The 25,215-nt window shown below is 39.8% G+C and overlaps 1 protein-coding gene across 2 annotated transcripts in view; it reads right to left on the bottom strand.

Moving 5' to 3' along the window:
* The window catches only part of MET (MET proto-oncogene, receptor tyrosine kinase), a 129,839-nt gene that overhangs the window by 4,496 nt on the left and 100,128 nt on the right, over positions 1-25,215 (bottom strand). For both annotated transcript variants that reach the window (XM_060108712.1, XM_060108713.1), the window contains 8 exons: positions 22,568-22,714; positions 20,122-20,278; positions 19,784-19,924; positions 16,501-16,731; positions 14,499-14,579; positions 11,650-11,831; positions 8,590-8,699; positions 7,215-7,380 (listed from right to left, as the gene is read on the bottom strand). In XM_060108712.1, the coding sequence (XP_059964695.1) occupies positions 7,215-7,380; positions 8,590-8,699; positions 11,650-11,831; positions 14,499-14,579; positions 16,501-16,731; positions 19,784-19,924; positions 20,122-20,278; positions 22,568-22,714 (1,215 nt within the window). The remainder of the gene's footprint in view (positions 1-7,214; positions 7,381-8,589; positions 8,700-11,649; positions 11,832-14,498; positions 14,580-16,500; positions 16,732-19,783; positions 19,925-20,121; positions 20,279-22,567; positions 22,715-25,215) is intronic.

Raw genomic sequence — 25,215 nt, 5'->3', positions numbered from 1 at the left:
TGGTGGGAAAGAGTACGTGTCATCGAATGAGGCTGGCATGGGTGGGTGTCATGCCCTTTAAAAAAAAAGACTGCCTTATTTAATCTTTATAACAACCCTGTAATGCAATCAGTTCTGTAGATGTTTTAAGGATGAAGAAACCAAAGTTCTGAGAGGCTGATAACTTGTGTGTGATCAGGTTTCCCTAGCCAACAGCCTAAGCTATAGGATGCCTGGAGGCAAATTTGCAAAAAAGGGGAAAGAGTTGGATCAGTTTATAAGGAATGATAGGGCTTGAACAATAACTGGGTATCAGAGGAGTGTTGCAGGAATCATGGGACAGAAGAGGTGAGAGGGAGGCAGTTTCCATGAACAGTCCGCATTCCAAACTCCCCATAACAGCTTGGACCACCAGGCTGGTGTTGGGGAGGGGCAGTGAAGGAGGAGAATGATGCTGACCAAGAAGAGAGAGGCTGATGGGGGCCGGGAGAGGGAGGGGGAGAGAGAGACAAAGGGAGGGGGTGGTGTACAATACCTGTGCGTTGAGAAAGAAGGACACAACACTGTAAAGCGACTATACTCCAATAAAAATTAATCAAAAAAGAGGAAAAAAAAAGAATGATGGAAACAAGTCAGTTTAAGCTTCAAGACAGGAGAACGCTGACATTCTTGCTTATTGTGTGAATGGTCAAGTCTTTCTGAATATCTGAGCACCAGCAGTGAGCTCACCTGAAGAATCTCTGCCTCACTTTATCAAAGGTGATGCTCAAAGCAGTTATTAGAGGTGAGAGATTGTTATAAGCTATAAAAAGTGATAGAAAGGCACACTGCCGAGGCAATCAAGGAATAGACACAGCCAAATTTGAGCATTCGAGAGTAGGTAAATTGAGATACAACACAATTTATAAAAAAGCATAATTGATTTAAAAAAATGGATAAATTGATAAAATTTAACAACTGGTAAATTGATAACATTTTCAATAAAATTTAAAACTTCTGCTCTTTGAAAGATACCATTAAAAAAATGAAAAGGCAAGCCAAAGACTAGAAAAATATATTGGTAAAAACACATATCTGATAACATGTACCTGTATCCAGAATATATAAAGAACTCTCAACTCAACAGTAAAATAACAAACAACCCAATTTAAAAAACACCAGAAAATAAATTCTGAAGCTTAAAAAATGGGTAAAGACTTGAGTAGACGTCTCACAAAAGGTAGAATAAGGATGGCAAATAAGCACATGAAGAGATGTTTAACATCATTAGTTATTTGGGAAATACAGATTAAAAAGAAAATTAGACACTACTACAATCTATTAGAATGGCTAAAATCCCACAAACTGAAAATGGCAAATGCTGGTGAGGATGCCAAACAACTAGAACTCTTATATATTATTGTTAGGGGTATAAAATGATACTGGCACTGTGGAACAGTTGGCAGCTTCTCATAAAGTTAAACATACACTTAACTTACAACCCAGTAATCTTACTTCTAGATATCTACTCAAAAGAAATAAAAATTATGTTCACATGAAAACCTTTAAGTAAATGTTACAGCAGTTATAATTACGTATAAGCAATTGCCTAAAACAGGAAAGAACTCAAATGTCCTTCAAGCAGTGAATGGATAAACACAATGTGGGACATCTGCACAATGGAATACTACTTAGGAATAAAAAGGAGTGAATTATTCTGCTATGGAAAAGAGTATTCAAAAAATTAAAAATAAAATTACCATATGATCCAGCAAGCCTACTTCTGGGTATATATATTCAGAGGAAATTAAATCAGTATCTAGAAAAGATAACTGCACACCCATGTTCATAGCAACATTATTCATAGTAGCCAAGAGATAGAAGCAATCCAAATGTCCATTGACAGATAAATGGATGAAGAAAATGTGGTATATACATACAATGGAGTATTATTTAGTCTTAAAAAAGGAAATCCTGTCATATGCTACAACATGGATGAAGCTTGAGGACGTTATACTAAGTGAAATAAACCAGTTACAAAAATACAAATACTATATGATTTCACTTATAATGAGGTATCTAAAGTAGTCAAACTGTTAGAAACAGAAAGTAGAATGGTGGTTGCCAGAGAGTCTGGGGGGAGGGGGAAATGGGGAGTTGTTCAGTGGATACAGAGTTTCAGTTTTGCAAGATGAAGTTCTAGAGATCAGTTGCACAGCAATATGCATATAGTTAACACTACTGTACTGTACCTTAAAAATGGTTAAGATGGTCAATTTTATGTTTTTGCCACAATAAAAAAAGGAATAACTACTGATGCATTGATACTACTGATACCTCTCAAATGCATTATGCTACGTGAAGGAGACAGACTCATATTTACTGTATGATTCCATTTATATGACATTCTAGAAGAGGTAAAACTATAGAGACAGAAAATAGACCGGTGGTTTCCAGGTCTTAGCATTAGGGCAGGGGTTGAATATACAAAGAAGCACAGGAAATTTTCTGGGATGATGAAACTGTTTCATATCCTGGTTGTGGTGGTGGTGAATATACAACTGTATGCAATCTTTAAAACTTAAAGAACTGCACAATAAAAAGGGTGAAGAATTGGTATATTGCACAATGGTGATACCATTAATAGAAATAAAGAAGTGAGGCATTGACAGTTGGCAGGAAAGAATTTGACTTTGAACATGGTAAATTTGTGTTGCTAATGAAAATATCTAGGAAGAGAGATTCAAAGGGGACCCTTGATGGGAATGGTTGAAATCGGTGAAACAGGCTGACACCTGGGGACCAAAATCCTGGGGGAGAGTTGTGTGTAAGTTTGTGAGAGAAGAAAGAGAAGCTGTCAAGGTAAAGAAAACACAGCCTAAAAGCAGGAGGAAAACAAGATGGTACAGTGTACCCCGAAACCAAAGAAGGAGGAAATTTCAAGAAGGGAGGAGTAGTTGACGATATTAAATACTGCAGAATGGTGAAGCAGGATGAAAAAGCCAGTTGGTTGAACAACTGAGAAGTCAGTATTGACTTTAATGGAAGCATTTGTACTAAGTGTGAGACACTGTGTAATACTGGGTATGAGTAACTGCACATATAGAGACACTCCAATTTTGTCGGAAAGGGCTTCAAGAGTATCCAGACTTTAGCTGAACTCCATCTGGGCAACTGCAAGACAGTAGACCTTTCTACAAACAGGCAAGTTTTTGCTTGTAGGTCTCAACATACATATGGTTTATTACATGTTTTGGAAATGTTCCATGTCAACATTCAAAAGATTGTGCTGTCCTGGAAATGAAACTTTAAGCAAATTTATCCATGCAGTCAATAACCATTTTCCAAAGCAGCACTGTATGGATTACTCAGGTTCACCCTTTATGTAGTACAGTATAGTGTCTTTCAATAAGGGGGAGAAAGACAAAGCACTTCGTATCTATAGAAGCCTGTGTAAATTTCTAGTCAAGTATCTGAGTGACAGTTGTTTTATAAGAAGTGCTAACCTCCCTGCAGTGTGCGTGTATTTTTGTAGAGAGAGTAGTGTGTGTACAGGGTTGTCAAAAAGCTCAGAATCCCAACTCTTGCCTTGAGCACCCAAAAGTTCATCAGGCTTCTTTTGTTTTAATAACTTTGCTGAGGTATGGTTTATATATCATAAAATTTGCCAATTGTACAGTCAAGGATGTTTAGTAAATTTATATAGTTGTGCAGCTATCATCACAATTCAGTCTTAGATCAATTCCAACACCCCAGAAACTTCCCTCGTGCCTGCTGGTAGTCAATCTTCGCTCCCACCCTCAGCCCCAGGCAACCGCTGATCTGTTTTCTGTCTCAATCTTTGGCCTCTTTCTAGAAATTTCACATAAATGGAATCATTCAACGTGTAATATTTTGGGTCTGCCTTCTTTAACTTGATACAATGTTTCTGAGGTTTATCCATGTTGTAGCATGCATCAGTGGTTCCTCTATGTTACTGAATAGTATTATTCTGTTGTATAGATATACCATGTTTTATATACCCATTCGCCAGTTGATGGACATTAAAATTGCTCCTGGTTTTTGGCTATTATGAATAACACTACTGTGAGCATTCATGTGCAAGTCTTTGTGTGGGCATATGTTTTCATGTGCTTATTAGCTAGCTCTTCATACATCTCCATGGTAAAATCTATGCAAATCTTTTGCCTATTTTTAAAAAATGGGTTATTCTGTCTTCTTATTGAGTTGTAAGAGCTAGTTCTGGTTCTTACCAGTAGTCAAGTCTGGATGAAATGTATGTTCTTTGAGGATGAGTTAATTCTCTCTACCTTATGCCTTCACTTGCCACCATCATTAATGTGTCCTCCAGCCTACCTCTCTAGCACCTGCTTTTTTCATCTTTTTTCAGAGCCTTTAGGATCAGAATTCCAGGCATTAAGCTCTAGCATGGGCTATCACATCCTCTTACCAATCTTATCCACCCTGAAGTCCCATTCCTCCACCTTGTCCTGTGATACACCTGTTCATTGAAAACGGACTCCCAGTCACCCTCAACTTATTCTCTAATGACTCCCCCACTTCCTCAGGAACTGAAACTCTGTTTTCACTTAAAGACCACAACGTCTTTGAAACTCTTACCAATAGAGGCCACACCTCTCTCTTTTTTTTTTTTTTGCTGTATGCGGGCCTCTCATTGCTGTGGCCTCTCCCGTTGCGAAGCACAGGCTCCGGACGCGCAGGCTCAGCAGCCATGGCTCACGGGCCCAGCCGCTCCGCGGCATGTGGGATCTTCCCAGACCGGGGCACGAACCCGTGTCCCCTGCATTGGCAGGCAGACTCTCAACCACTGCGCCACCAGGGAAGCCCCACACCTCTATTTCTTGCTGACTCACAGGGAGGAGGCAGATGACGTCTCGCCTCCTAACGCTGCACTCAGATCCCGGTCCCCTGTTACATCTTAAGAGCTGCCAACCCTTTCTCTTTTGCAATATATATGTCCTCCATTAACGTTATTTTCTCCCTACCTGGTTTGCTGATGTCACCAGTTAACACTTTTCCTGTTTTCAGTTGTTACCCTCAAGGACTGAGACATTAACATTTTTCTAACTCCACATATCATAGTCCTCTTGACTTATTAAAGGCAAATAGAATATTCCATCCACCACCCAGGCCCCTCAGCACACTCTAGACCAAATCACTTAGGTCATTCAGCTTCCAAGACCCTTCTTGTGCACTGAGTAGCAGTGGACCCTGCTGACCATATCCCATTACTTCTTGAAACTTTCTCTTCCTCTGGGTCTCCCACCTCTCTGCTTTTCTCCCTTACTTCATGTATGTAGGTTCCTCTGAATAATTGTATTTGGACTTTCAAAAGCCTATTTCCAGCCTTGTCCTCTGCTATGGACTGAACTGTGACCCCCTTTCCAAATTCATATGTTAAAACTCTAACTCCCATTGTGATGGTATTTGGAGGTGGAGCCTTTGGGAGATACTTAGGTTTAGAGGAGGTCATGAGGATGGGGTGAGTGCCCTTACAAGAACAGACACCAGAGAGCTGACTCTTGCTCTCTCCCTAGCATGAGGCACAGTGAAAAGGTGGCCATGTGTTTTCCTCACCGGAAGCTGACCACCCTGGCACCCTGATTTCCCACTTTTACCCTGTGGAACTGAGAAAAATAAATGTCCATTGTTTAAGCCACCCAGTCTATAATATTTTGTTATGGCAGCCCTAGTTGACTAAAACAACTAAAGAGTTTGTACAAGCTGCAGATCCACATTTCCAACTGCCTGACAGACCCTTCTGCCCGTATGTCTTACTCCCAAGTCAAACTCTGTATGTTCAAGGCTCAATTGGTACTTTTCCTCCTAAACCGGCTTCTGCTCCTCTGTTTCACCTATTTGTAGTTGCACCACTTTGCTCAGCTTTGACTTTCATCAATTTCTTGCTAAATAGTGTTGATTCTACCTCTGAGATGCCTTTCCTTCCAACTCTTTTCTGTTCTTACAATTTCTATATTATTTCAAATTCTACCTCTCACTTTGTCTTCCTGCACCTACTCCTCTCAAAACATCTTACAGAATGAAGAAAGGCTGTAGTGTAATCTGATTCACTTTAATGTTTCCACTTGGCCAGAGAATAAATTCCAGACTCCCTAGTTTGCTTTCCAAGGATCTCTATGACCTACTATGAAAATATTTTTCTCAATTTATTCTCATAAGTTCCCTTTGCGCCTTCTATTTTTGCTGAATCACGGCTGCTTACTGTTTCCTTAGAACTTTACAGATTTGTATACTTTCCTGCCCCTTTGCCTCACCTGGATTGGCATTTTTTATTTCATTGTCCATTCCATCCTCCTTTAAGGCCCATTTCAAGCACCACCTCCTCCACCAGGTGAAAGGGCAGTGTGGTAGATTTGGCTGCCCAGGTGAGTCTGCCCACGGTCTTGCCTACCCTCATAGCTAAGGTGCACGCCTTTAGAAGCTTGTTCTGTGACAGGAGGATGACCATTACAGATAAAGGAGGGCACTTTTCTAGCTAGGCCCACGCTGCTAGACGAGCCTCAGTTACAGCTTCTTCTGCCCTTGAGGTATGAGTGGCTGGACTAATCCCAGTCTACTTTGTGTGAGTTAGTGACGGACATGCCTTCCCATTCCTGCTGAGCAAAAGCTCCTGGAGGACAGGGTTCACACCTGGTTCAGCTCTGGGCTTCCCAAGGACTTAACATGCTATTCTTCTGGACAATGTTTCCGAATAAATGAATGAATTTATGAAAACATACTATGGGTACCTGTTAGATAGTCAAGCCCGTTTTTACTTCTGAAGAAAACTGAAATTAGTGGTGCTGAAGGAATCTTTTTTTTTTTTTTTAATTAACTTTCTGGGACTTCCCTGGTGGCACGGTGGTTAAGAATCCCCCTGCCAATGCAGGGGATACATGTTCGAGCCCTGGCCCGGGAAGATCCCACATGCCACGGAGCAACTAAGCCCGTGCGCCACAACTACTGAGACCACATGCCACAACTACTGAAGTCCACGTGCCTAGAGCCCATGCTTTGCAACAAGAGAAGCCAACGCAATGAGAGGCCCATGCACCGCACCAAAGAGCGACCTCTGCTCACCGCAACTAGAGAAAGCCCGCGTGCAACAACAAAGACCAAACGCGGCCAAAAATAGAAATAAATAAATTAATTAATAAAAAATTAAGTTCCCATAAAACTACTAAAAAAGTTAGGTATGAAAGTAAAAGAGGAGGCTGGGGTGATCAATACGTTACCACATCTGACTTGGTGGTAAATTTCTGAGTTTGCAGGCTCTCTAAAGCCATCCACTTCACCGGCAGTTTTGCACCTGTTTTGTTGTGTACGCTATAGTATTCCTTATCATACACGTCTCTGGCAAGGCCAAAATCAGCAACTTTGACAGTGAATTTTTCATCCAGCCTACAGAAAGAACAAAAATTATTACTGGTGGCTGAAATAAAATAATTTACAGTGATGCTGAATCTCTAAAGATTAGAATAAGGGACTTCAGTATTTGAAATCCATAACTTCTGAAGGGAGGGCTTCATCTGGCCTGTATTGACTAACACTAAATTACAATGGAATTCTTGAATAAAAATGCTTGACATTTACATTTTAAATTCAACAGACCAAGGAAAGAGATTATAAATGATGTGACATAAGAAAATCTTTTTTGCTTTCATGTAGCTCTGGAGAAGTAGGAAAATTGGCCACCCTCCCAGCTTTCCTTGGTTGCTAAATCGAGTATGCCAACTGACTACCCAAAGAACTCACTAATTTTCACTTGCCAGCTTATTAGCAAGACTTAGTTTTATGGGGGAGATATGAGAGGGGACTGTTATTTTACTTTTTCATTCTCAGTGGGCTAGGCTAGTATGTACAACTCTTAGGTCTCGCCAGTGAGGTAATAGAGGAAAACGATACATAGTAAAGCATCTAGGAAAACAGCAAGGTTCAACAAAAATCAATTTCTTATATCTGAGGCTATGTACCTTTTGTTTAAGCTGGTTTTTATGTTGTTACATTGACCAAAACCAAGGTAGGAAATTAATAGCACAGTTCTTTCATTCATACATACCATGAGCCGTGAATCAGTGCCATGTAAGGGAAAGCACAAATCAACTACAAACTGTTGACTGTTGTATTATACAGCCCAGGCAGCCAGACACAAATAAAGTTCTTTGTATATTCATTCCCAAATACCATTTTTGGTAGGGTTTCTGCAGGCTGACTTCAAATCCACTCTTGGGAAGTTACAATATGTTGGTATTTGTGTTACCAGCCCTCTCCTTTTCACTGTAAAATGCTGAAGATCAAATTCTCTCTCCCAAACACTAATGCAGTGTGAAACCACAACACTGGGGGCTATGGGTGGGAAGGAAAAAGAAAAGCAAGAGCACACAACAGCTGTTTAAGACCCCCTCTGGAGAATTCCTTTTAAATTCTGTTTGATGAAGCCTGAAAGTCCCGCCTACATCCCCAGTGCTTACATATCGATTTAAAACTGTAACGGAAATAAAGGACTTTTGCATGAGAAGAGAAAACATCCTCTCTAGCCTTGAACAGTGGAAAACAGATTCCTCCTTGTCACTTAATTTGGACTGCAGGCACACAGATTCTTATACTTACATACAGTTTCTTGCAGCCAAGTCTCTGTGGACAAACTTTTTGCTTGCAAGATATTTCATGCCTTTGGCTACTTGAAGACCAAAGCCAATAAGATCTTTTACAGTGGGGTTCTGTAATCAAAGAGAATTGGAAACGCATAAACTAAGCATTTACTGTTCTAGCTATGATCTCAGAATTATGAAATGTTTATAAGAATGACCTTGTTTCAAATAATAACTTGTGCCCTGTTGATAACAGCAATAATTTATTAAGTATCTGTTATTTGCAAAGTACCATGCTAGATGTTTTTATAAACTTTGGCTAATCCTTATACACTTATGTCTGTGATATGGGCTCCATTTTCCAGATGGGGAACTGGAGGTGTTTTAAAATGTACGTTTTATTATTATTTAGGTATGGTAAGGCCAGCAGATGGGAACAATTGCCATCGAAAAGGCTGTTACTCACAACTCCCAAGAGGAAGAGGCATGCCATGTCATACAAGGCCACTCAGGGAAGCACCAGGGTTGGTTAAGGAGGCAGAGGGAGCAAGGGGAAAACATAAGAAGAGTCTGTATTGTGGTTTCTGTGGGAAGGAATGGGTGAAGCAGAGGAAGCAGGCTTAGAATTGGCTGGTTTGAATAATTTCAGTTCCGGGGTATAGGGACTGTCCCTAGTAGTCTGGTACCTGGTCTTGAAGTGATAAGGGCAGGTGGACAATGTCCCAGAGTGTGAGAGCACTTTAAAGGAGGTGGCTGGGGTATGGGCTCTGGAGTGGTTGGTTTGGTGATGAAGGGCATGCTCTCTGAAGGTGAGTTGTTTAATATCTCTGGGAATTTGCTAGTCCTGGGAGGGGCAGTCTCTCCAGGGTCAGCATGTCCCCACAAGTCAGAGCATCAGAAATACACGGTTAATACAGGAAGTTCCCAGAAAAATAAATCACTCCAAACCACTCAGATGCTAAGTTGTGGAGTTAGGGTTTTAACCTAAATCTGTTAGACTCGAAAGCCCACACTGTAGTGAAATCAGTCACATCAGAAGCCTTCCTACTGGTACTGAAGCACCAGTGGCCTGGACCCACACAAACAACAGGAAATCTCATTCTCCATAAGCTCAACACACAAAATTGGATGGACAGAGTAATGCCTTTAGTACCTATGAGAACTGCATCTGAAATCACATAGATGTCACTGTGGCTGGTAGCCCTACTGGTGCCTGGCCATCAGGAACAGGATATCTCTTCTTCAGCAGCCACTGTGGAGTTTGTGAACTTAAGAGGCAGACAGTGGGGACTCTGAAAGGAGGGCTACAGCCCTCCTTAATGCATACAGCATGTGGAGAGGCCATTTCCTGTGTTTTAGGCTTCTCTAAGACATATCTGTTAGTGGTTGTAATAAGTATAGACTCCTTGGACTATAAAAGGCCATGGTACTGTATAATAGGAAATCTCTATCATGCTTTAACCCTGGGGGAATAATACCTAGAGAAGGTGGCATATCCAACCAGATGAACTCATCAGGGTAATGGCAAGAGTTAGAGTGGAAAAGTGGGTACGGTAAGGCCAAAGCTTTGTGCTTTGTAAGGTAAATTCATCTTACTTGCAAAAATTCACTGCCAGGGAATATTTTATTCTTTTGACTGAATGCAAAATATTTCTTTAGTATCCTAGAGCTTATTTCCTCCGAGAACCTGACCCCATGTTTATGAAGCTGTTGATCAAGAGTAAAGCTACTCCATAACTCCCAAAGAGGCCTGATCACAGGAGCCAAGAAGCAGCCAGGGGCCATCTGTGACTTCAGTTCTGGAGACTCCTTCTTCCCTCCCTGGTCCTGGTCTGCCCATTGCTTGATCAGCCTTTAGGAACTAGCATAACTGTCACTTAGAAAACCCTCATTTGCAAGCATCTAAGAACCTCTTTTGTAACCCTGAGCTCATTCATTCAACAAATATCTCCTGAGAGTCTATGTGCCAAACACTATTTTAGGTGTTACTGCTACAGCAGTGAACAAAATACACAAAATTAGCTACCCTCATGTGCTTGAATTCTAATGGGATGTGTGTGTGTGTGTGTGTGTGTGTGTATACATATATTATTTATTTATTGCCTAGTAGAGCACTGTTCAATAGAAATATAACACAAGCCACATATGTAATTAAAATTTTTCTAATAGTCACATTAAAAAATTAAAAAGAAACAAGCAAAATTAATTTTCACAATGTTTTTCAACCCAGCACATCCAAAATATCATTTCAACATGTAATCAGTATACACAATTATTGATGAGATATTTTACTTTCTTTTTTTATACTAAATATTCAAAATCTGGGATGTATTCTATACTTACAGCACATCTCAGTTTGGACTAGCCACAATCACGTGTGGCTTGTGGCCACAGTATTGGATAACTCAGGCCTAGTGTATGATATGAGGGTAAGTGTGATGAAGAAAAACAAAGCAGGGGAGAGGAGCAAGAAAGAAGGCATGAGGGTGTGGTGGTCATCTGCAACTTCAGACAGGTCAGGGAAGCTTCATTTTGAAGATGACATTACGACAAAAAGCTGAAGTTGATGAGTGAGATATGTGGATATTTTGGGGAAGAGTAGTCCAGGCAGAGAGAATAGCAAGTGCAAAGGTCCTGAGGTAGAAGAGTGGAAGAGACCCATTTATAGAAGAGACCCATTTATAATTAATTTTCAATGTATTTCTTCCTTCTAAGGTTAAAACTCCTTGAAAGCTGAGGCTCATTCTGGCTCTACGTCTCCTGTGTGGTGCTTTTTCTGGCATATAGTAGGTACTCAAAGATGAGTACCTATCCAGCAGATGGTACAGCAAGGATGTTGCAGTGCAGGTAAGAATCACTGCCTCCAGAAGACCCTTCTAAGTATCACTATCTTCCTACTAGGATAGAGGATTTTGAGGAACCAGCGAACTGAATTGGCCTCTGTCCATTTGAATGGTGCGAACATTTCATATGTGCTTCTTTGGCTAAAAGCTTTTAAAAAGGTTCAAAACAGGCACATTTGGAAGGCTCGCTGGCTTACAACTAGTTCATGAGTTAGTAAGTTTGGTAATATACTTACGTGAGTCTCATTTCTAATGAAATTTCGAAGATCCCCATGTTTCATGTATGGTAGGACCACCAGTGGAGACCCCTCACTTCGAAGGCAGATTCCCAAGAGTGAGAGAACATTGGGATGACTAAAATCTTTCATGATGATTCCCTCGGTCAGAAATTGGGAAACTTCTCCTATGTCAGTGATTCCTGAGAAAGCCAGCAGTGGAGACATTAACTTCATTACAGGGACAACGATTACTTTGTCAAGTTCAGAGAGGGAGAGCAATTGAATGTAAAACCATTGGGCTACATCTTGCCCTGATGCCTTATCATCAGAGTGTTTCTTTACAATACTTCTGAGTGAATGATGTCACCTGTGCTACACTTTTTTTTTTTAAATTTTATCTTTGGCTGTGTTGGGTTGGGTCTTCATTGATGCGCGCGGGCTTACTCTAGTTTTGGCGAGGAGGGGCTGCTCTTCATTGCGGTGTGCAGCCTTCTCATTGCGATGACTTCACTTGTTGCGGAGCATGGGCTCTAGGTGTGCGGGCTTCAGTAGTTGTGGCATGTGGGCTCAGTAGTTGTGGCACACGGGCTTAGTTGCTCCACGGCATGTGGGATCTTCCCGGACCAGGGCTTGAACCTGTGTCCCCTGCGTTGGCAGGTGGATTCTTAACCACTGCACCACCAGGGAAGTCCCTGTGCTACACCTTTAAGTCACCACCTGCACCCGTTTTTGTAAGAGTCTAGCAATCTGTTTGTCTCATGCAGAACCATCGTTTGTCTCTTACAGAAAAAGGTGAGGGAAGCAGGCCAGTCCATTTCTGTAGTGATTGTCTAGGGCAGGGGTTGGCAAATTTTTCTGTAAAGGGCCAGATAGTAAATATTTTTGGCTTTGTAAGCCTTATGGTCTCTGTTGCAAATACTCAACTCTTGCCACTGCAGCGCAAAAGCAGCCACAGACAATAGTGGCTGAGTCTCAATAAACTTTATTTATGAAAACAGGCGGCAGGCCATAGTTTTCTAATCCCTGGAGTAGGAGGATTTGAAGACCAAACGTTGTCTATGGTATCTAAGTAGACTATTTTGTTATAATAGTTTCTAATCATTTCCAGATAGAGATCCCAAGGGCCTGACAACAGTCAGCACTAATAAAGAGTTAACAACCTTTAATTTATTAATCTGATTAGTATCAGTGTCAGTGATGATATTCTTCTACAAATGCAATGCATTCCAAGACCTGGAAGTCCATCTGGACCAAACAGAGATCAGCACACACCAGGGACAGAGAAAGATTTGTTGGCATTAGGACTGTTCTGAGTACAACTGGCAGGGGTACTCTTTAGTGAGGCAAACTTATTGACAATTATACTTAATCCATCACAGCTTGTAGTTAGATTTCATATAAACTGTCCCTTTAATCACCTTGTGGTTAGACTTTCAAAAAAATGAACCATACAGAACACTGCTCAGTGTGGAGATTTATGTTTAAAAAAGCTGAAATATTTCTGGCAATAATGTATCTTGTAAGAAAACCTTTCACGTGTGCATTGAAAGCTTATTAATTCCAATATAAATCTGTAATATATCTTGTTAACATTTTTTTCAGGCTGCCTCAAACTATGAGCAGAAATTTAGAAATGGGGGTAGAAAAGGCAAGCACACTGACTTGACATGTGAGACCTGTCAGCAAAGGTGGAGCCAGGAAAGCTCTAGTATGAGGAGTACAATGGGTTGTACAAGATAGTAATTTATGCCATAATTATGGCTCTGGGTCATTAATAAAGTCTTAGTTTATGTTTGGAAGCATTCCGTGTTTCTTTTCTCTTTTTTTAAAGCAAAGTTTAATAACATGCATACACAGGAGAGACCCAGGAAAACTGAGTAACTCCAGCATTCCCTGCTTCTTAAAAAGAGTATGCATTCCATTTTAAAAAGATTTTCTCAATAGCAGATAATATTAAAAAATATATGTCTAGCACTAAAAGAGGGTAAGTATCACTTGTTAAGGAAGTTCATTTATGTGGAATACCTCATTCACCAAAAATGTGGATAAACGAGATATTACCACATTTATAATTTTTCAATTTTCTGCTGGCATATCTTTTTCCTGTTTTCTTATTTCATTTTTTATCTTTTTTATGGAAGTCATGGTTAAAAAATAATTATAGTAATGTCTCTGGGTAAAATGAGTCATTATTACTGTATGTGCCAACATGCTTCCCATAGTTTCCATAAATATCACTTGCAAAACAAATATTATAAGCCAAACATATTTAAATGATACTTAGGCTCATCCAAGAACCTCATTTCTCCTTCATTCTTACTTATGAGGGCTCTGAGGGATAATTTCTGAGGAAATATTTCAATAAGAATTTTAAAAAATAAATTTATTTATATATATATATATATTTTAAAATTTTTGGCTGCGTTGGGTCTTCGTTGCTGCGTGCGGGCTTTCTCTAGTTGTGGCCAGTGGGGACTGCTCTTCATTGTGGTGCGCGGTGGCTTCTCTTGTTGCGGAGCACGGGCTCGAGGTGCGTGGCCTTCAGTAGTTGTGGCTGCAGGCTCTAGAGCGCAGTCTCAGTAGTTGTGGCACACGGGCTTAGTTGCTCTGTGGCATGTGGGATCTTCCCGGACCAGGGCTTGAACCCGTGTCCCCTGCATTGGCAGGCAGATTCTTAACTACTGCGCCACCAGGGAAGTCCCATCAATAAGAATTTAGATCAAACGAATTTTCAGGATTAGATCCATAATTCCAGCAGTTGCTGATTTTTCCACAAGGGAAAGTGTAAATCAACATTTTATTATGAATGATTTATTAGTTTGCAAACCACAAAAGTGTACTCCACTGTTAAATAAAATATAACTTACTATTCAAGGATTTCACAGCACAGTGAATTTTCTTATCATCGGTGTCCAACAAAGTCCCATGATATACACACCCGAAATGTCCTACATGAAAGAGGGAACTTGGTTAGTGCCACATTACTTTTAATTGTGCAATATTATTTATTAAGCTCTTCATGATCTTCATTTCTTTTTTTTTTCTTACATGGAAAAAAGTGCATTGTTTCTTATGCTTTTGATTAACAATACCACTAGTTTTGTGTGTTTGTGAAATATGTATATGTAATATATTTCGCCCAAAGATAGAAGCAATATGATTATTTAATACATGGTAAATATTTAGGTGATGTAACTGTTATTAAAGGTTAACATAATAAAATATTCAACCACAGTGGAACCACTGAAAACAGGAGTAACATCTGCCTCGTAAAAGAAACATTATTTTTAAGGATCAAATAACATCTTTTAAATATGAAAATGAAGTTTTACCCACATAAAGAAATACAATAAAATAAGCTCCCTATATTCCAATAAACTGAAATGAAATAAAAATGTCACCATTAGAAATAAGATTAGTATTATAGAATAAGGATTTCCCCCTTTAGTCACCGGTTTGTATGTAATCCAGGTTGGCAGAAACTGAAAGGCAATCGCCCAAATGAAGCAAATTCACTCTGAGTCATTTCATCTAGTTTTCTGGTTTCAGCCACATCACTTTCCCAATGGTAGCCTTTCATCCAGTGGCAGTAATTTTCCCCAGAGGTGCCAAATGTCTGATAGCTGTGTAAGTCATTAATTAAGTTGTCCAGCTGGCCAAGACCCCCTGAGTGCCTAGCATGTGAGTGTTGGGCATTAGTCTACTCTCTTGTAATGCAAAGATGACTAAATAAATGCTCTTGAGGGCTCAGTTCTACTGGGGAAAGCATATAAATAAATAATAGTTAATATTTATAGAATCATTCATGATTATTACTCTATAAGAGAGATAATTGCCATTTTTAGCACCTTTCATAAAATACTAATTTTACAATATGTAGAATTAGAACATAATAAGTGAAGCCACACACTCTAAAACTGGTACAATTACTAGGATTTATAGGCTGGTAGAAGAACTATATATTACTCTGATGTGAAACACGTTTGTTAACAGTGAAGCTGCTGTTTGGGAAGGGGAGCATGCTAAGGATTAAAATCTGGAGTATGTGATAGAGGAATGTGTTGATGTTTTCACAGGAAAATGGGAAGGCCTCGTGAACACAAAAGGCAAATTGTCCCATCAGTTTCTTCTGCATCATGCTGGCTGATGTCTCTGCTACCTCTTGCAGCGCATAGTGAATAAAGAGGGATCAGAGGCCATTCAGTATTAAAGGTAAAAGCTTTTTAGAAAACAAGGGAAGAGTGGAGTTCATTTCCTGGCTTCCAGTTGGTTTCTTTTCCTGTTCAATATTTCCTCAAATACTGTATACGCTAGCTGTTATTGCTGCTCTGGCTGGCTTATTACAAATATTCATTCCTCTTTGTATAAAGAAATTGGAGTGCATTGTAGAGATGATGTATGTTGCTTCAGATCAAGGGAAGGCTATAAATTCCCTGTCTTCTGATGCTGTCCAGCAGTATACAAACTGCTATAAACCAGGACTTCATAGAGTTAGTCACTATTCTCAGGGTAGAGAAAGACTGGAAGGAGATAGGAGTAAAAATATTGGAACTTAACAGAATGATTTTTAGAAGGAAGTAAAAGGCACGTTTCAAGAAATTATAGTTGTCATTATGAAAAAGGTGAGGAAGGAATGTGATTTATTTCTAATACATTTGGGAGATTATCAAGTTGTCTCCATGCACAGGGGCAAATCCCCATGGATGTGATTTGCAGGGCTGTATGTCTGCAGAACAGAAATCAAGTGCACTTGTTATCACTGCTCTGTCAGTTGCTTTCACCATTGTCTAATTCCTAATCTGCAAAGGCAGAAGATAAAATGCTTACTGGAAAATCGTGTTTAACAAAAAGCTGAGTGGAAATACTTACCTCTTCCTATGACTTCATTGAAATGCACAATCAGGCTGCTTGGCCCAATCACTACGTGCTGAACTGCCTGGACCAGCTCTGGATTTAGAGCACTGAGGTCAATGTGGACAGTATTTTGCAGTAATGGACTGGATATATCAGAGTCCCCACTAGTTAGGATGGGGGATAGGTCTGTCAGAGGATACTGCACTTGTCTGCATGACCCATTCTGAGATGAGTTAGGAAACTGGTCTGCAAGATAAAGCAAAATTATTAGAAACAATAGTGAAACCTCACTTAGTGGGGACTGCAACAGGGGCAGCAAATTGAATTAATAACAAAACCAAAATTTAAATTTAAAGAAATGACGGTTGTATCATTGAACGAGGCTAGGAAAAACCCTTACAAAGGAATTGGTTTAATAAAATGATAAATTGGGAAAAGATACAGGTATGCGTGTGTGTGTTTAAAAAAATTTATTGATTCTCTTGTAAGAATATTAAGCAGTAACTTTGAAAGCTTGTTTTCCCTCTTCATTTCCTTAGACATTTCTCTTTTTATGTATAGCAAAAAGCCAAGCTTGAGATTTGTTTTTTAATATACTATATTCTTAAGAATGCAAAGCAGCAAAAATAGTCAAGCAACTGCCTGGCTCCCACAAAAATCCAACTCATCTATAAGAAAATGAAAAAAGATGCCTTTTGAGAGACTAGTGTTTATTAATGGAATGAATTAGTATTGCTCAAAACCTATGTGGATTCCTGGTCAATGAAAAATATGTAAAGTGAAATATTATATATCTATATCTCTCTATATAAATATACACACATACACACAAATGACTAGAAATATGCAATGGCTAAAATTTCAGAACTGAAAGTTTTTCACATTCGTGGTAAGTTCTCCATACTGTGGTGATGGCAGCAGATCTAGTGTTATCACTCTTTAGAGAGAGCAGATTAGAATTGGGTTAGTGTGCCATTCTCATTGCTTAGTTGAGGACACTTGGAAAGGGATCAGATCAGCATTCCTTGTAAGTTGATCTTTATAACCAAAACAGTAAGAGCCTCAAGCAAAGTTCCCTTCTTCTAGGTGAAACTTTTCCATTTCAGGGGTAGGGAATTATGGGGCTGAGAATACATTTCTTAATGCCAGATAAGGCAAAAAAGCCACCAGTTGCTTCGCCCTTTCCAACGGGAATGCATACATGTCAAGGAGAGGGCATTATACTGGCAGCAACTGACTTGAAGACAAACTAGGCTGGGTACTGAAATGTATTAGTATATAACACAGGGAGAGGGGAGGGGCTTATGAGGGGGTCCCCATTAGTACCAAAAGAAAATATTGTTTGTTTGCAAAGGAGCAGGAAAATCAGAACTTAAGAGAGGGTCATTAAAAAGAAAGTTGATGGTACCCTAACTATTCCTAAGCCCACTTAAACATGTTTAGTATCTGCCACATTGGAAGTTTGGTTAATACATCAATTTGGCCAGAGCAGTAAATTTCAACAGTGGTTCCAGAAAAGCTTTGGGACCACCTGTAGTTATAGTAATCACTAGCTGGAAATGAGACAGATGCAACCTTAAAAGAAGGATGCAGAACATCAGGGGAGTGCTTGAGATGTTGGATGGGTGAGGGAAGGAAGGAGCCTAGCTGGGTGTCTGTTCCTTTAATTCCAGAGTCAGGGTTTCCAAACCTTTCCTAGGGGATGGAAATGCGGATGAACCTCTCTAAACTCAGGTCCTTTGCCTTCACTTCTCAAACCTTTGCACCTAGAGATCAGGGTTCTAAATTTTCAGAGGTGCAGAGATTAAGGGAAATCCTTGATGAGGCACAGGAAAAAATCCTCTGGCATAGAAATTGTACTGACCTTTGGGCTAAGTTCAAACATGCACACAAACCAATTTAAACCATCAGTGTCTGATTCTGGTCTGGCACACAGAGAATTCTAGGTCTGCATGAAAGACTGATAAGGATGCTGTCCCCACCACACACAGAGAGAAGCTCTGTAGGTGCCTCTTTATTAGGTGCTGGCTGTGCATTTCCTCATTCTTCTCTCTGGATAACTTTCTTTTGCCTATTTTATTTTTCCATGTCTCCAAGGAGTAGGTTCAATGTAGGAAAGAGGATGAAACTCAAGTTTCTTAGCAATGATGATAGAGTCTGGTGAGTGATGAGGCTGGAGGAAGATTAAATATGCTTCTTTAAAAAAATTACTTGTGAATTTTAAAGATCTCAAATTAGAGCCATTAAATATGAATATAAAATAATAAACAGATCTAAATTTCAAAACTATAAACTGGATTTCATTTGTCCATGTTGTTAAGGGCTTGGATTCTTAAAGGTAAAGGGAGTCATGTGGGAAAAGACAAGGTCTATAACAGTGTCTGTAACAGTTTCTATAGAACATCTCTATAGAACTAACATAAACTTGAAAAAGTAAGAGGCAGTAAGTGTTGAAAAAGTTAAAATGTTAAGTGCCTCATTGCTCTTGTACTTGTTTTGATGAGCAACTTCTAAGTTTTGCAGTATCCTCAACTGTCTGTGACTCATTTTATTTATCCACTGGTAAATATTCAACCAGGGAAATGCTTGTACTTGACTCACGTCCTGTAACTTCTAAAGATAATGGAGCAGATACAATACAGACATTTTGCTTTCACCAGGAGATTTTAAATAAAACAATGTGAAATGCTCTGGCTAATCTGACAATTATTAGGTCTAATGTTCTGCAAAACAGATGATGTTAACCCTCCCTTTTAAATAGCATAACTGAAGGTTTTTATTGGATAAGACTAAAAATATATTCAAGTCCTGGGATGCTGTGGGTAAAAGGCTGAGTACTAACAGTTCATTGAGAATCCTTCAAAGGAGGGCTAAAAGTATAATTTAAATGTTTGAGGATCAACAGGTAAAAAAATGTAGCTGTACCAACTTCTATTTCAATAAATATGTTTCCTATCTTAACTCTTCCTGGGTTGTTAAAGAGAGCTTCACAATTTCTTAGCATTGCACTCAGATGATAAACACCTTATCTTTGCTCAAATGATTTTAAAATGAACCTTTTTGTGAGAACAGAGCTTAAAGACTCTAAAAATCTCATATAATATGTAAATGAGTTCATTTTAAAATAAGAGACATGTAACTCTGTGTCAAATTAAATACTTCTTTGGCCAAAGAAGAGGTGAATACTTCTTTTATATTTTTATAAAAATATAAAGGCAAAACCATAAATAAACAACAATGCCACAACCCACTGAGGTATATGTATAGGTATTTCTCAGAACAATAAACTAAAGTATACCTTCTGGAAAAGTAGCTCGGTAGTCTACAGATTCATTTGAAACCATTTCTGTAGTTGGGCTTACACTTCGGGCACTTACAAGCCTATCCAAATGAGGAGTGTGTACTCTTGCATCATAGCGAACTAATTCACTGCCCAGATCTTAAAACAGAAAGAGAGAAAGAGCTTGTTAAAGACTTGGCTATCATGGGCCCCAGTAGACTTTGACCCAGTGACCAGAACTCATGAGTTTTACAGATTGCATAAGACCGCACACATGAATCTATGACAATTTTAAACTGTAATGACTGTATTCTTAAGGCAACTCCTTTAAAACAAACAATAACCAAAAAATGCACCTTTAATTTGCTTTCTCTTTTTCAGCCACAGGAAAAGCCCAAGTAATAATAAGATTATTATTGATATTGAGACAACACCAACAATCAGTCCTGTGAAATTCTGATCTGGTTGAACTATCACTTTTCCAAGGACGGTTGAAGAAATTGCTTGCTTCCACTAAAAATGACAAATAAAAGTCAGAATTTAGCCATGATAGATACAAAATACACTACACAGTTGAATCACAGTCTCCCTGGGCTCAAAATACTACCTGGTTATTACTGTTCTAGAAGTAGCATAATTGCCTTCAGAGTATTAAGACATTCCTCAATTCTGGTTCAGTGTTCAAATAATTAGGGGCTACTAATCACTTAAGTACTTACATTATGCATAGCTGTTTGTACTTATAACTAGGTATTAGGGGGTAAAAAGATAAAAATCAGCCCCTGACCTTGAGGAACTGAAGTATGAAAGGGAGACAAACACAAAAATAAATGATTATAGTACACTATGATATGTACTGTAGAAGTATGAACATATAGTAAGAAAAAGAGACAACAGGACATTAATTCTGTCCTGGAGGGTAGGGTAGAGGGCACAGGAGACGCCCCATAAGTAGTAATCATATTATTATTATGATGGGATAATAAAGTCTCAGAATATTTTTTTTTTTTTTTTTTTTTTTTTGCGGTATGCGGGCCTCTCACTGTTGTGGCCTCCCCCGTTGCGGAGCACAGGCTCCGGACGCGCAGGCTCAGCGGCCATGGCTCACGGGCCCAGCCGCTCCGCGGCATATGGGATCCTCCCAGACCGGGGCACGAACCCGTATCCCCTGCATCGGCAGGCGGACTCTCAACCACTTGCGCCACCAGGGAGGCCCTCAGAATATTTTTATTTCAGTTTTGATACATAGAAGAAGTCTTTGACGTTCCTACCAGCCCTAACGTGGTATGATTTTTAGGATTTCTGGTCCTTTTAATTCCAAACTCTGATCTCATGATTCAGCCTTCTTTTTTTTTTTTTTTTTTAATTAATTAATTAATTAATTTTAGTTTTTTTGGGCTGTGTTGGGTCTTCGTTTCTGTACGAGGGCTTTCTCTAGTTGCGGTGAGCGGGGGCCACTCTTCATCGCAGTGCGCGGGCCTCTCACTGTTGCGGCCTCTCTTGTTGTGGAGCACAGGCTCCAGACGTGCTGGCTCAGTAGTTGTGGCTCACAGGCCCAGTTGCTCCGCGGCATGTGGGATCTTCCCAGACCAGGGCTTGAACCCGTGTCCCCTGCATTGGCAGGCAGATTCTCAACCACTGTGCCACCAGGGAAGCCCCAGCCTTCTTCGATTTAAAAATTTTTTCATACATTCCCATTTCATAACTTTTTGGAAAACTTCAGGAACCCTTTAAAAATCACACATTCTTGGATAAACAAAATGTGGTATATCTATACAGTGGAATATTATTCAGCCTTATGTGGTGTATCTATACAGTGGAATATTATTCAGCCTTAAAAAGGAATGAAGTTCTGACACGTGCTACAACATGGATCAACCTTGAAAACTTGCTAAGTAGAATAAGCCAGACACAAAAGGACAAATATTATATGATTTCACTTATACGAAATGTCTAGAGTAGGCAAATTCATAAAGACAGAAAGTAGATTAGAGGTTACCAGGGGCTGGGGAAGAGGAGGGATTGTGACAGTACTGCTGAATGGTTCCAGAGATTCTGTTTAGGGTGATGAAAAAGTTTTGGAATTCGATAGTGGTGACGGTTGCACAACACTGTGAATGTAATTAATGCCACTGAATTGTACACTAAAAAATGATTAAAATGGCAAATTTTATATGTATTTTACCATAATTAAAAAAATTAATAATGTAATATACCTAAAACCATTGAACTGTATACTTTAAATGTATAAACTGTATGGTATGTGAATTAATCTCAATAAAGCTGTTAAAAAAAAAGAATGAAAAAAAATCACTCACTTTGGTTTCCAGCTATCTGATTTAGCTGTTTACATGAAAGAAGTTACTGTAAAATAGTTTAATTCTTATTTTACTTCATCCAGTGCATACATATTCTTTTACTTATGGGTCTCTGCATTTGAGATCACTGTAGCAGGCAGTAGTTTGTTGGCTCTGGCTACTTGGAGTGGTGAGAGGTGGGGAAAGGGCCCTATTGAATGTGTCCTTATCTCTCCTGAGAATTACAGAAAATTTCGGCAAGAACGTGGCATGATGGAGAGGAGCGTGGCCAGCAAGGACTTTTGAGATCTACCCTTTGAAGCTTGGGAAGGAGACAGTGCAATAAAAACCTCACTATTTCTAAAATAACAACTAAGAAGCAAGGCTGAGCTGATGAGCTAAAGCCAACAGACAAATGAGCTTTAATGATTTATTTCAAGCCTGCAAGTGACATAATTACGCTGGCATCTTTATTTACACCATGAGAGGAAAGCAGGAATCCCACCTCTATATTTAGTTCGCTGTTCAATTTCAGCAGGTCATTGGGGACCGTACATAAAACGGCTTCAGAATGTGACTGTATATTCTCACAGCTCTTATTTCCAACTTTTAACACTTCACCTTTAACTGCTTCAGGGTCAATATCGTTTCCCTGGAAGAGAAAAAGAAAAAGGAGCTTGTTAACACTTCAGTTTTGCAGGAATGCAAACAATTGTGAAGGAGTATAAATATACTGCAAACACAGGCCATATTGTTTACCAAAGTACATGATTTTCTGACACTCTTTTTTTTTTTTTTTTTTTTTTTTTGCGGTATGCGGGCCTCTCACTGTTGGGGCCTCTCCCGTTGTGGAGCACAGGCTCCGGATGCGCAGGCTCAGCGGCTGTGGCCCACGGGCCTAGCCGCTCCGCGGCATGTGGGATCTTCCCGGACTGGGGCATGAACCCGCGTCCCCTGCATCGGCAGGCGGACTCTCAACCACTGCGCCACCAGGGAAGCCCATGATTACATTATTTTGAACAATTACATAGTTACATGAGGGCTTTAAAAACATTGTTCAATTTGACGTATTTAGTTAATTGAAGTCACCATTAGGTATTTAAAATATCACTGGTTTGTTGGAAGAAACCAATAATTAGCCTTAGTAAAGAAGTGGTACAATTTCTCATATGAAGACTTAATGAGTATGGCTATTTATTTATTACTTTAAAATTTTATTTATTTTTATTATTTATTATTTGGCGTTGGGTCTTCGTTGCTGCACGTGGGCTTTCTCTAGTTGCAGCGAGTGGGGCTACTCTTTGTTGCGGTGGGCGGGCTTCTCACTGCGGTGGCTTCTCTTGTTGCAGAGCATGGGCTCTAGGCGAACGGTCGTCAGTAGTTGTGGCTCACGGGTTCTAGAGCGCATGCTCCGTACTTGTGGCGCACGGGCTTAGTTGCTCCATGGCATGTGGGATCTTCCTGGACCAGGGCTTGAACCTGCGTCCCCTGCATTGGCAGGCGGATTCTTAGCCACTGCACCACCAGGGAAGTCCGAGTATGGTTATTTATTAAAAAGTCATTATTTTGAGGAGAGATATCAAAACACTAGCATTTTTCTTAGGGACAAAGAGCAGCCAGTAACAACTACAGTACTGCTATTTTGTTTCCCACTTTGTTTTACATGACCTTTAATACTTGGCAAATTAGTTTTACATACATTGTCTCCTATGGATCTCGACAGATTGCTAGGTCAAATACTATTCTCGGAAAACAAGCTGGAAGAAAATATTTCTTTCTAACATGAATTTGGAGTTAAAAAAATGGATATAGACAAACTCTATCCTTACGATATTTCTAGAGGCAGTATGTGTACTCCATTGAACCAGGTCAGCCCCACAGGGCAAGTCAATGTAGAAGCACATAAATCTAATAAGTCACCTTGGGGCTTCAAATGACAACTTGTTGGTTAGGACTGAGGAGGGCTAAGGCATTGGCTCACATACTGGAGGAAATTCAGGGAATGACAAAGGAAAGAGATTAAAGAGCTGGAGGGCTTGATTTATGAGGGAATGACTAAAATGTGTCTTGCTTGCTTAGATAATGATGAAGGCTGGGGGAAGGGATGAACATACTGCATTTACATTTCCAATACTCCTTCTTTTAGGCTCAGGGCTGCCTAGGATGTTGCCTAAAAGCTTCTCTAAAACAAAAACAGGTCACAAAGCTGAACAACGAGACCACTTTTCATTTGTGCCTACTAAGAAACGCATAATAATTAGTGACTTACATAAGAAATTAATATCAGCTTTATATGTATAGTGATTGGAATTTAAGAAAAAAAATGTCATGAAGAACATAGGGGTAAGACAGGAATAAAGACACAGACCTACTAGAGCATGGACTTGAGGATATGGGGAGGGGGAAGGGTAAGCTGTGACAAAGTGAAAGAGCGGCATGGACATATATACACTACCAAACGTAAGGTAGATAGCTAGTGGGAAGCAGCCGCATAGCACAGGGAGATCAGCTCGGTTCTTTGTGACCGCCTGGAGGGGTGGGATAGGGAGGGTGGGAGGGAGACGCAAAAGGGAGGGGATATGGGAACATATGTATATGTATAACTGATTAAATTTGTAAAATAAAAAAAAATTTTTTATTTATTTATTTATTTTTGGCTGCGTCGGGTCTTCGTTGCTGCGCGAGGGCTTTCTCTAGTTGCAGCGAGCGGGGGCTACTCTTAGTTGCGGTGCGCGTGCTTCTCATTGCGGTGGCTCCTTTTGTTGTGGAGCACGGGCTCTAGGCATGCGGGCTTCGGTAGTTGTGGCGCACGGGCTTTGTTGCTCCGTGGCATGTGGGATCTTCCCGGTCCAGGGCTTGAACCCGTGTCCCCTGACTTGGCAGGCGGATTCTTAACCACTGTGCCACCAGGGAAGCCCTGTATAGTGATTATTTAAAAAATTTACAATCCAAGATATCAAAAAACTGATACTGGAAGCCCACTACTATATAACAGAGGGGACCGAATCAGGAAAAAAAAAAAAAAGGTATAGGCTGGTTTTTGTCATTTAAAATAAACATAGCTTTATTGAGCTGTGGAAAAAAATGTTTATGTTTAGAAATTTTATTATTTACTTTTTACTATTTAATATTAGCTATTATTAAATAGTAGAA

Source organism: Mesoplodon densirostris, chromosome 9 (genome assembly GCF_025265405.1).
Source record: "Mesoplodon densirostris isolate mMesDen1 chromosome 9, mMesDen1 primary haplotype, whole genome shotgun sequence".
Taxonomy (NCBI): domain Eukaryota; kingdom Metazoa; phylum Chordata; class Mammalia; order Artiodactyla; family Ziphiidae; genus Mesoplodon; species Mesoplodon densirostris.
The sequence above is the reverse complement of the archived record's forward strand: the minus strand, read 5'-3'. Positions and strand labels throughout refer to the sequence as shown.